The sequence below is a fragment of the Acomys russatus genome, chromosome 3, assembly GCF_903995435.1.
Source record: "Acomys russatus chromosome 3, mAcoRus1.1, whole genome shotgun sequence".
NCBI classification, from domain to species: Eukaryota; Metazoa; Chordata; class Mammalia; order Rodentia; family Muridae; genus Acomys; species Acomys russatus.
This window is the reverse complement of record NC_067139.1, coordinates 33,999,140-34,011,818: the sequence shown is the minus strand read 5'-3', so window position 1 is coordinate 34,011,818 and position 12,679 is coordinate 33,999,140. Positions and strand designations below refer to the sequence as shown.

At 49.5% G+C, this 12,679-nt stretch overlaps 1 protein-coding gene across 5 annotated transcripts in view; it reads left to right on the top strand.

Annotated features, from left to right (window-relative positions):
* Sema4d (semaphorin 4D) overlaps positions 1 to 11,802 on the top strand; it is a 39,461-nt gene extending 27,659 nt beyond the window's left edge. For 3 of the 5 annotated variants that reach the window (XM_051171263.1, XM_051171234.1, XM_051171270.1), the window contains 3 exons: positions 5,648 to 5,857; positions 9,763 to 9,860; positions 10,617 to 11,802. In XM_051171263.1, the coding sequence (XP_051027220.1) occupies positions 5,648 to 5,857; positions 9,763 to 9,860; positions 10,617 to 10,643 (335 nt within the window). In that variant the 3' untranslated portion in view covers positions 10,644 to 11,802. Of the gene's footprint in view, positions 1 to 1,176; positions 1,209 to 5,647; positions 5,858 to 9,762; positions 9,861 to 10,616 lie in introns of those variants that run through there. The other 2 variants (XM_051171253.1, XM_051171243.1) reach the window with 2 other exon arrangements.
* Positions 11,803 to 12,679: the final 877 nt, after the last annotated feature.

Below are 12,679 nucleotides of genomic sequence, written 5' to 3'. Positions count from 1 at the left end.
GTCACCTCTCAAGACACCAGGTGCAGTCCTGACCATGTGCATGATAAGGTGTCTGGGGACAGAGACTCAGGGCCGAGGAGAGGGGCTTGGGCTTTAGCCTGCCCTCACAGACATGCTTGTATTTTATCTAATTCCAGGCTAGCAAGGGCCAAACAAGGTAGCATCTGAGCTGGGGGAAGCTCATGATGTTTCTAGAAAAAAGTTGTGCTTAAAGCCCTGCCTCATCCTAGACTTCTAGTCTGTCCTGGGTGAAAGGGAGTGAATAGTGACAGAGGGGGACCCTGGAGCTGAGGGAAACTTTGGAAGAGCCGTTGTGGCTGGAGTGCAGACGTTGGGGGAGTGTCATGCCCATTTGGGACAGTTGAGTCAGAAGGCCTAGTAGCCACTGACTTGATGTCAGGAAGAGTCGTGTATGTATGTGCAAGTTGGTGATTAAAAAAAAAAAAACCTGACAAAAGCAAGTTAAGGGGAGGTTTTGATTTTGGTTCACAGTGTGAGCGCATGGGAAGGCATGGCAGCCGGGGCTTCCATCTGTGGTTAGGAAGCGGTGATAAATTTTGGTGCCGTTTGCACTTTTGCCAACCATGCCAGGGGGTAGGGGGAGGCAGAGCATATCACAGTCTAGCCTTGGCTGGCCTGGAACTATGTAGACTATGCTGTTCACAGAAATCTCCTGCCACTGCCTCCTGAGTGCTGTGACTAAAGGCATATGCCACCATGTTCAACGTCCCTATTTTTATTCTTCCTAGGACCCCAATTGGGATGACATCCTCACAGGCACACCCAGGATCCTACCAGCTGTGGATCTGAATCCTGGACATGTACAGGCTCTGTCATACCACGGTTCCCTAAACAAACCATTCCATAACTATTTAAGCGTCTGCATAGTATTAGCCATTATTAGGTCCTGTCAAGCTGACAATATTTACTGTCACATGAAGGTATCTGAGGCAGGTACCCAAAGACAGAAACAACTGTTAGCTTCAATGAACCCTAGCTGGGACATGGGTAAGAGAACTCCGTGAGCCCTGTATGTGGGGTGTTCCTGGGCAACCTGTGACACATAGGTTCACTTCTGGGTCCACCACCCAGTGCCAGATGGCACAGCGGTGATGGGGTGGCGCTGCCCACTGCTTTTTAACACTCCTTCTCCCTCTCTTTAATTTCTGCGCTCAGAAGGAATTGGATAGTTAAAGAATGAACAGAGAGTAAGTACCTCTTCACCATCTTTCACGTGTGACAGTTCTGCCTCATGTAAGTCTGTAGGTGCGTCCGTCCGTCCTTGTGGTGTGGGGTTTGTGGCCAGTGTGTCCTACTCCTGCCTGTCTTACACCACAAGCTTTGTCTTTGAGGAGCTTCACAGTTGAAGGCTCCTGTTGATGGGGCTTGGGGAGTAGCTCCAACTCAGGCTACCTGGATTCTCTGCCTGAGGTTTGGTGATGAGAGTCCTCCAGGGTCTTCTGTGCTCACTGTCAGGCAGAACTGGTGGATGTGGGGAGGCTGGGCGACAGACAGACAGACAGACAGACAGACGCGCACGCACGCACGCACACACACACACACTAATCATTTCTTGTTCAGAACACCTCAAGAGCGAGTTCTTCAGGTTGGATTCTAGTTGATGGCCATCCGCAGAGGAATGGCTAATACAGTAAGGCTTCATGAAAGGCATCAAGCAGCTACTCAGAAGGAAGTGCATGGCCCTAAAGTCTGCAGGCACACACCCAGGATCCTACCAGCTATGGATCCGAGTCCTGGACATGTACAGGCTCTGTCATGCCACGGCTCCCTAAACAAACCATTCCATGACAGTTTAAGTGTCTGCATAGTATTAGCTATTATAAGAAATCTAGAAAGACTCAATGTCTTTCTGCAAACATGTCTTGATGTCCTCAGGGACCTAGACTGATGCCCTGCAGATACAAAGGAATGACTCTGTTAGTGATCTCCAGTTGATGGACATCCACTTATGTACAAATGTGTGTGTATCTGCATGTAGACACATTCATATACACCTGTTAATACATGGAGTTGTCTGTGGCTAGAACTGAAAACACTTAATTGGAAAACAAATACTGAATTGTTTTTTAAGTCCACAAGGCTTGTCCACTAATCTGAATCCACATGGGAAGTCACAAAGACTGCTGGGACACCTTTGGAATGCCCCTCATAGACTGGCACATTCCTAGTGTTGTTTGCTTTTTAAATTTTTAAATGTTATTTTGAAACAGAGCTTCAGCATGTGGCCCTGCTTAGACTGGAACTATGAGACTTGCTATATAGCTCAGGCTGGCTTTGAAATTATGGCTAACCCTCTGTCTCTTCCCCCTAACTACTGAGATTACAGGTATGAGTCATCACACCCAACTCTATTCTGTTACAGATAGTGGCTTTTTGAATTATAAAAGCATCATTTACACTTGTTTGTTTATAAGCTCTTGGAAATATATTTTAAATATTTAAGGGGTTGGTGAGATGGATCAGTGATTAGGAGCACTTGTTCTTGGAAAGGACATGGATTAAATTCCCAGCACCCACAGGGTGGCTCACACTACCTGCAACTCCAGTTCCAGTGGATCCAACGCCCTCTTCTGGCCTCCTTGGGCACTGTGTGCATGTGGTGCACACATGCACACAAGCAAAGCGCCCATTTACAGAAAACAAAAGAACTGCAGGGCTGCGGAGGAGGTACTTCAGTGGGCAAAGCATTTGCTGTGCAAGCATGAGGACCAGGCTTTTGGTCCCTAGCATGCACATAATCCCTGGCAGGCAGGTCCAGTAGCCCACCTATAACCCCAGCACTCCAAAAGTGGGAAAGGAGAGCCCTGGAGCAAGCTGGAGAACCAGACTAGCTGATTCGGTGAGCTTAGGGTATAGTGGAGAGATCCCGCTTCAAGAGATACAGTGACAAGCAATAGAGGAAGACACTTAACATTAGCCTCTAACCCCCACATGTATGGGCATACACATGTATACACCCCCAACACACACAGAGTCTGAGATGGGGTTTCTCTGTGTAGCCCTGGCTGTCCTAGACTCACTTTGTAGACCAGGCTGGCCTCGAACTCACAGAGATCCACCTGCCTTTGCCTCCCTAGTGCTCAAATTAAAGATGTGCGCCACCACCGCCCGACTGTTCTACATGATTCTCATTACACTTTAAAAAAATCAATTTCTCTATGAGTGTCCTTGCCACTCTGTGTGGTGGCTTCCTGTCATTTGTCTGTCTCATTTCCTGATTATTACTAACAGAAACAGCCTGTGGCCCTCTAAGTGCATTACTGTCTCAGATCCATCCCTGAGATTGTCCAGTTAAGTGTTTGTATTGAGTCCATCTTGAGAGGAAACCCTCTGACATCAGCACAGGGTAACTAATGAGGGGACCAGATAAAGGTAAACAGATGCCAAGGTTGGTAGAGTGAGGAGAATCCATGCTCAAAATAATCAACTAAAAATCTCTTCAAAAGTCCAGTCTGTGGGACTGGGGCTCCGTTGGTAGAATGGTCCCCTAGCATACGTGAAGCCCTAGATTCTCAACACTCCATCAACTTGTTCTTGGGTGCATGCCTATAATCCCAGCACTTGGGAGGTGAAGGCAGGAGGATCACAAGCTCAAAGTCATCCTTAGCTACCTTGGGCTACATTGAGATCCTTTCTTAAAAAGAAAAAGAAAAAAAAAGTATGCGACCTGTGACTGAGAAGCACCGAACTCCCTACCTAGCGCCTTTCCTTCCCAGGGCACGATGTAGATTCTCCCACCCTGGGCCATCTATAAGCCCTTGGCCTTACAGCTGTAGACAGCTACAGGCAGATGTTTCTAAAGAGTCCTCACGCTCTGCCTTCTTGTTGTTTGGGTTTTTTCTGCTTAGTGTTTGGGGCCCCAGCTGGGGATTGCTAATTCCTTTCTTCCTTGGTTGGGTGTCCTCCAGCGAGCCAGCCTTCCATTCCTGGCTGGGCTAGCATGTAGAGAACCCAAAGACCTGTGCTCGCGAGGTGTTCTTGCCACACAGGGGCTGCCCTTGGGATTGTGCTATTACCACACCAGTCCAGGTGACCCCAACCCATCTGGGGCAGGAAGGCTGAAGAAGTGAAGGCACTTTTAGGAGCCAGAGCCCCTTTCCCCCTGCAAGAGGTGTCCTTGTCCATGCTGGTGAGGTCCTGCCTGTGGTGTGTGTGTCAGAATATGACAAGGCACATGCCTGGTGACAATAGCAGACCAAATGCAGCTGGTTTAAACCATTGGGTCATCTCCAGCCAAGTCCAGGGTAGGGCCAAGGAAGAAACCATGGATGAGTGGAGCTCCTTTGTCCTGCCTTCTCCATGGTGGATGGAGTAGAGAAAGTTCTGGCATAGCCCAAAGCTCTGGGGCTCTAACGTGATGTCTGAGACCCAGACTATACATACCCTTAAGACAGTACTAATAGGAGGGTGACCTGCTGCCATCACAACAAGTGTTGGTGTTGGGACCAGATTTTGGCATCTCTTTATAAATCCCCAGAACTGACAGCCTCCACTCTATAAGGAATTTGGGATCTGAGGTTGGTCTAGCCTCTGCCTGCTTGGAGGTCTTCTGTTTAGGGTCTCTCTCCACTCTCCTGGATGTCTCTGTCTTGCCTACTTTCCAGGACTCTGTCTGTCAGACAAGTTGAAGCCACCCACAGTGCCCCTTCAATGGGTTACTTAGTGTGGTGGAAATAGGTGGCCTTAGTCTTGATTTCTTTTTTTCTTTTTTTGAGGGAGGCAGATTCTCCCTCTGTAGACCATGCTGGCCAAGAACGCAGAGAAGTCCACCTGCCTCTGCCTCCTGAGCGCTGGGATTACTGGTGAGCACCACCACATCTGGCCTTAGTCTTGACTTCTGTGTTTGAGATGGTCTCACGATACAGGCCTAGATGGCTTGAACCTCATTGTGTAAAACAGGCTGGCCTCAAACTTATGTTGTTGATCCTCCTCTTGCAGTTGACTCCCTAGTGCTGCAAAGGCAGGTGTGCACCACCACACCCGCTACAGTCTTCTTCTCTTTTTTTTTTTTTTGGACAGGGTTTCTCTGTGTAGCCCTGGCTGTCCTCCACTCACTTTGTAGACCCAGGTTGGCCTTGAACTGCCTCTGCCCGGAGTGCTGGGATTAAAGGCATGCGCCACCACGCTCAGCACAGTCTTCCTCTTTTCAACTAGTACTAAAAAATACAAAACCTAAGCAGCAGACATGGTGAGGTGATACACACATGTAATCCTGGCACTTGGAAGGTGGAGCCAAGCACATGAGTTCAAAGTCATGTGGAATCAGGGCTCAAAAACACCCGCAGAAAGGGTGCCACACCTCCAGACACTCGCTGGGTACTTCACTAAGGAAGGGCGCACAGCGCAACGAGGAGCAGGAGGCTGAGGGCATGTATTCTGGAAGGCATAGGCCATGCAAGTGTGCTCTGAAAAAAGGGACCTGATGTCAGAGTCGGAAGCTCACAGGGAAGTGAAATCAAAAGGCAGATGTGGCACTTTGTGGCTTAGTTCTTCCAGGAGAGACTTGGTACAGAAGTGGAGGCTGCCCCAAGTCACTAATAGTTCATTTGGAACCAAGATGAACCTTCATTTAGGTAGCTCCCTTGAGTCTCGAAGGGAGATATGGAGATAGTCCATGTGCCCACAGGTCCAGCAGATGTCCACTTCATCTGGGAGAAGAACAGGCATGCCCTGGAGACGTGTGTACCTATGCAGACCCATGCACTGCCCGATGGCAGAGCCCATGCCCTCAGCTGGCTTCGGGACACCATCCAAGAAACCACCGAATACAGCTGCTCTGTCCTCTCTTCAGCAGGGAACCAGACCTCCAAGGTTCAAATTACTGTCATGAGACACGGTAAGTGTGGCCACTTTGGCAGCAACACCTCCAGGGACTAGTTGTCACCATTCAGCCTGTCTAAAGACATGTGGGCTGGAGAGATGGCTCAGTGGTTAAGAGCACTGGCTGCTCTTCCAAAGGTTCAGAGTTCAATTCCCAGCAACCACATGGTGGCTCACAACCATCTATAATGAGATCTGGTGCCCTCTTCTGATGTGCAGGCGTACATGCAGGCAAAATACTGTATACATAATAAACAAATCTTTAAAAAAAAGAAAGAAAGCGACAATGACATGTAGCTTCAGTTTGAGGATTAACCTATTTAGATGCCTTCTGCTGGGGAAGGTGATTTATCTTTTCACTGCTTTATGGTGAACTGACGCACACATACATAGGCACTACAAACATACCAACCGACATGCACATATGCCATATGCAGGTATGCCCGCACATACCAAGCATAGATGCACTTGCTAGGTGGTTGATTACATGTGCAGACCACTTATACACCACACACACTATACACTTCTGTCTCCTACTTTTCTGTATGAGAAGGTGAATTCATATTACTAAGAGGACAGCTGAGGCTGTTATGGTGAGACTGTTGATAAAGTGCTTGCCACGCCAGATGGGCTTGAGGCGCAGAACCCAAGTAAACAACTGTGTGGGGTTTGTGAGGCTCAAAGAACTTGCCGGAAGACCTAGGTCGATCCCTTGGACCCATGTAGCAGAAGCAGAGAACTGATTCCCAAATTTTTCTGACTTCTACACACAGGTGAACAGGTGTACGCACTCTCAATTGGAGAATTTAAGTGAATTTAAGTGAAGTGATGGTATGCATTTGTAGCTGGGGAGACAGAGGCAGGCAGATTCTTGGGGCCACTGGCCTAACAGCCTAGCCAAGTCAGCAGGCTCCGAGACACAGGGAGACCTTGACTCACCAAACAAGGTGGATGGCTCTTGAGAAATGACACCTGGGGCTGACCTCTGACCTTCACTGTGCGTAGGAGCCCTGCACACCCACCCTCTCCTGTTCCACTTCCCATGTGGTCTACCTCTGCTGATTCCCAGTTGCAGGGACTTATCTACTATGAACTCAACATCAGCTTCTCACTTGAGCACTGAACACCCTGGCCTGTTACTAAGCTAGACTAGTCCATCAGCTGCCCTCAGAAAAAACAAGGTGTCACGTTGGGATGGCTTTTTGAGACAATCTCTCTCACTCTGCAGCTCAAATTGGCTTTCCTGTGATCCTCCTGCCTCAGCTTCCTGAGAGCTGAGACCACACACCTGGTTTGGGATTGTCACTTTGAGGGCAGAGTTCTGTCTTCATATTGGACTAAGGGGATGATTTCCTGGGTGTTTTTATTGAGCGGCTGATTATTGTGTACCTTGTGGCAAACCTCACAGAACAGGTGTGGAAGTAGACATTTTGAAAGCTCGTATCTCTCATGTGTTGGTTTGGTTGGGTACACAGACAGCCCTGACACACCACTGTGGCATCTGCGGATACCGTTTGCCTGAGCACTACCCCCACTTTTTTTTAAGAGTCTAACTATGTAGCTCACCTGAGGCTTTTTGTTGTTGTTTGGTTTTTTGAGACAGGCTTTCTCTGTGTAGCCTTGGCTGTCCTAGCCTCACTTTGTAGACCAGGCTGGTCTCGAACTTCTCACAGCAATCGGCCTGCCTCTGCCTCCCAAATGCTGGGATTAAAGGTGTGTACCACCAGGCCCAACAACCTGAGGCTTTTTATTGTCTCCGGAAGCTTGTTTTCTCAATCTTTTCACAATAGCTTGGTCTCCTCACATTTTCCCACAGTGCATTAAAGAGAGGCCCCGCTTCCCTGTTCTGGGGCATTTTCTTCTTCACTGTTCTCCACTTACTATTCAGGATCTTTTCCAAGATGGGAGAGTTGAACTGCTCCCCTAAGGCACCACATTTTTGTTTCCAGTCATCTCTTAACTTTTCTACTTCCTCATACTTTACCTTCCAAATCTTAGTGAAGTAGCAGCTCTTTTAGAAAGGAAGCTCTTGGTTTTATTGCATTCTGCTGGTTCCTGGCTGTACATCTTTTCTCTGCCTTAGAGAATATGGATGGGCCTCATTCTCCCTGGTTCTCTTCGCTCCAAGTTAACCTTTTCAAAGCCTGGGATCTGGACCACAACCCACCAGCATGGCTTGGGGCTCACCAGGAAGCCAGTGATCAGAACTACAGGGCTGAGGAGGTCAGAAGCCCCTGTACCTTATGCTGTGTACAGTACTGAGGGAGCAGGCTGGGGGCCCAGCTCTTCTCTTCTCAGACTGAGCTACAATCCCTGCCTCCCCTGGCTCTTACAGAATTCAAGTTCTATCTCTGCAGAGCTGTAGCCAAGACTTAGAAACAGGGCACAGGAAGGGTTAGCTGGGTTGGGGATCTAGAGACTTAACTGGGGAAAGAAGGCAGGGCTTTCTCCCTCAGTGCTGAATGTCCACTGAACCTGCTGGCTAGGTAAGCAGCCCAGAGACCTTGTGTGGTGTGCTAAGGCAGAGGGAGGTTGTCCCTGGTGGGGCAGTCTTCTAAACTAACATCTGCATCTTAACATGCTACTCCCTCCCACCTCCATATGCAGAGAACTCAACATTGTACCGTAGGCCTTGCTGTGGTCTTGAGGCAGCAGCTGTATCTCACAGCTTTCTACTCTCCAGGTCCCCTGCAGCTTCCTCTAATACTCTCTTCGTAGTTTTACACACATACACTCAAAGTTCCTCTGCTGTCCTTTAGTGGGTACTGTCCACACCTGAGTAATGGCCATCAGGATGAACCAGAACTATGAGAAGGGACCCATGGCTTTCAAATTCTCACCAGGAGTTAGGGCAGCACTAGTAAGCAGCTATAAAGTCACCTTGTACACACGAGCAGCAAGGACTGTAGGATACAATCATGCTCACACAGTTGAGTGCTTCCAGGTCCAGCAAAGCTGCAGCAGGGTGAAGTGATTCTTTGTTAGTTGGAGGGGCCACACTGCTCACCTATGCTGTCAGGAGCAGTCCGTAAGCCCCCAAGGATCTCTGGGAAGAACTGGCTCCCTCCCTCTCCCTTTGACTAGCAGGTGTGAGCTTCAAGCTAGGGGCTCCCACGGCACTCTGAATGACCACGGGACATTGTGAGTTGTTCTTCACACTGGATGGGCTCAAGTTCATGGGACTGTTGTGATAGTTCAAGGACATGGTGTACCTCATCCTTGCATGCTGTTGGGGTTGTTTTCAGAATCCAAGAGAAAGCATGCTTAGGGGACCATGGAGAGCAAGAGGCAAGGGAAATCTCCTCAGCATGCAGCCATGCTGGCTTCCTAAGACTACCAACTTTGGTGAGAGCTAGACTGAAGTTTGAGTTTCTGCACCTGCTCTGACTGAAGTGCTCTACAGGCTCACCTGCAGAGTAGGGGCTCTGTCACCCACGCAGCTATGGGGATGGGGGCTTTGCCACCCAGGAAGTGACAATGGGATGTGGGGGTCCGGTCCACTGGAGCCTGGGAGAGCAGTTACCCACAGAGCTGTGGCCAGGAGAAAGGAGTGAGTGGAGACACTGTCTGTGGTGGCACATACTTGGAATCTCAGAACTGAAAAGGCTGAAGCAGGAGTCCAAATTTATTCCAGCCTGGGCTACAAGGCGAGTTCAAGGCCAACTAGGTCAACAAGGCACCAGTTTCAAAAACAAACCAGCCAACCAGTAATGAAAGATCCATTAGCTCCCCAGAGCTCTGCTGTAGCCCACTCAGGCCACTGAGGGGATTCCCCAGTGGGCAGGCCACTAAAGCAGATCAGAACCGGGACTCAGCCACCCCACTCAGCCTATGGTGTGGTTCTGATGGATAGATAGTATGCATGATAGTAACCTGAGGTCCATAAAGCTGTGACTGACCTTGACCCTGCCTATCTTCCAGAGGCATTCCCGCAAGAAAAGTGGAGCCAGGAGCTTGCTGCATGGCGCGCTGTGGCTGGGGAGCATGACCGGTTGATGCAGGGCTGGAGGAAGGCATGGGTATGTACATGGCCACCAGGTCCCTATTTTGCCAGTGGGCCTCTCTGACTTCCTCTTGGCATGTAGAAAAGTTCTGCTTCTCTGTTGCCCTGTGGGAATTCTGGGCTGTTAACTGTGGTCATGGACACTACAGTGGTGGTAGAGGAGACCAAAACACATTTGTAGGTCATGCACAGGCCAGTAGCTTTCTTGTAGGTCCCAAGGCTGTCCCAGGCCCTGACAGGTGGCCTGGAGCTCACTGTTTTCACGAGAGCAGGAGACCAGCTGCTGCTGAGCTACATGGGGAGGTGGGGTTGTCACTACCTACATGCCAGCAGAAGTGAGGACATCCTCAGGAAGGGTGCCCTTATATAGGCGCAAGTCACTGCCCTTCTGCCAGGATCCACCTTGGGATGAGCTGCTACACCAAGCATGTGGGCTACATGACTGCCAGGCTGTCAACAGTGAGTGCAGCCAGTCCTCTCTCCGAGTCTATGCATATCTTCTCCCTTCCACGGTCCTCTGACACTAGGAGATGCCACAGCCTCTTTCTGAAGGCAGGACGCCTGGCTCACATGGGCTCCCAGAGCACCTGTCTGAAGCAGGGGGACCAGGAACTAGAGCACAGTCTGCTGCTCCTGCCTCAGAGTCCTTGTGGAAACCACCGAGTACTCTTAACCTTAAGCCCTGGGTGGGCAGGTTCCACCCAGAGCAAGGAAGGCCTATTCTTCTATGCCAAGAACCCAGAGACTACCTTGTTTTTGTTTTGTTTTTTAGGAAAGCTGCAGCAAGGATAACTTCTAGCCACCTGAGGCAGTTCTCGACAGACCCCAAGGGACCTTGCTGACACTAGCTGCAGACACACCTGGTGAAGGCACCGCACCTATAGCACCAAGCTGCTTTGTCTCGGCTGGGTCCACACAGCCAGTTGCCACTGCCTGAGTGTCCCCTCCTAGAGGTTGGGATCTCTAGGCCTGAAGCCCAGTAGGCCTGAGATAGAGAGCAGGAACCTTCACATTAGCTGCTTCTGTAGCAGAGGGATCAGTCTGCCAGGCTCAAATAGTAGCTGAGCTGCTTAGGAGGCCCCACACCAAGCAGTCGATAGAGCAGCATGTGATGTTTAACTGGATGGCGGCCACCCTGCATTACCTCCAAGACTTCACTGCACACTCATGCCCTCCCCCAGGGTCAGCACAGCTAACCTCCATTCTGGTTCTGTGGATCTAAGTCAAATCTGCTGCTGTGGCCACCTAGTAAACAAGCCATTTATTTTGTTCTAGAGTCCACACTGGGACAGGAGAGGTGAGAGTCCATGTGAGAATATTTTGCCTTAAACCTTGAGTGAGGATGAGGGAGTTGCTCTTCGCTTATCTCAGAACACAAGGCTGTCTTCCAAAGCACAGTGGCTCCTACCCATGTTTACCCTATCAGCGCTCCGCTTCTGAGGTAGAAAAGCCAAACAGGTCAATTATGCAAACCTTCTGGTGCCCTATTAAACGTTTTGCCAGTGCTGAGTAATCGTGTCTTGTAGGTGCTTCCAAGTCTATATTACAGTCAATCTTTGAAGCTTGTGGGTATGTATAATCTGGGGAGGTGTGGCCCAAAACCTGCTCAGCCTTTAATCTTGGCAGGCATGTCTCTTCTTGTCAATCATAAAACCTCAAACTCTGCTCAAAACAAAATCATGGCCCTCTATAGTTCCCTGGAGATACTGCTTTGCTCAGCCTGATCAATGTCCCTTCTTTCTGGGACAAATGAGTCAGGTAACCTTCCAGGAGTGGCGTTAGCTGGTCCCTCCTGGGCCCAGTATGAAAAGATCTTGAGGCCAGTTCTGGACAGACACACCCTGGTGGTCGTGCGTAATTGTCCCCTCATCTAGACACTGCCTGGCACCGGTCACTTACTCAGCCAATGCACACTAACCATGCTTGCAGCACCACCATACCTTTGCAACCATTTTTTTTTTAAATACTTTTACTGGTTATATTTGAGGTATGGCTTCAACCATGACAACTGCCCAGTCCCCTTGCCTTATAATGATGCTTCCCATGTCTTCCCTGAAGTGTGGATTTGTCAGGACCTGTCTATGCCACAAAGCAATCAACCACTTGAGGGTACAGTGGATGCTCTGACAGGATGTATGCTATTCGCTCAGCTGCAACAAGAGTGGGCATCTGCACTTGTGTTCAGTCTGGTGCTCATCCCTGGGATCCCAGTGTACTGAGTGCCCTTAGCACAGTGAGGAACAGGAAACTAGCTGACTTCATCTGAAGCACTGGCCCCAGGAGGAGTTCTCTACTGCCCACCAAGTGACAGCACAACGTGGGCACCACAAAAGGGTACCTGGTAAGGCCAAATGTGAAGGACTTCTGGAAGCAGAAGTCAGAAACCCACCCAAGGGCTCCTATGTGGGCCTAGATTAACAAGCATGTACCTCAGACAAGGCAATCTCAGGGCAGAAGGCCCTCAGATCAGGAGACGTTCCAGATCATTTCTTGTCTTATCGAATTTCAAAATTCTAGCTGCTGAATAGAGCTCTCAGAGTACTTTAAAGATCCCCATACACTAATTTCAGACCTTTTTTTTCCTTCCTCAATCTATTTCCAAACTTCCCACACGCAGCTTGCGGCCTCCTGACATAAATGGGAAAGGAAAGGCTCCTCCTTGTCTGCTGACCTGTCCACCAAATCCATTTCCCATGCTGAAACAGAGTCAACAAGGGGCCAGGACTGGCCACACACTCCTGTCGGCAGGCCGCAGTCCTATGCTGGGCGTCCGTTTCTGACTCAGTCTTCTACTTTCACTTCTCATCAGAGGCAATGTTGAGTGCAACTGAAATG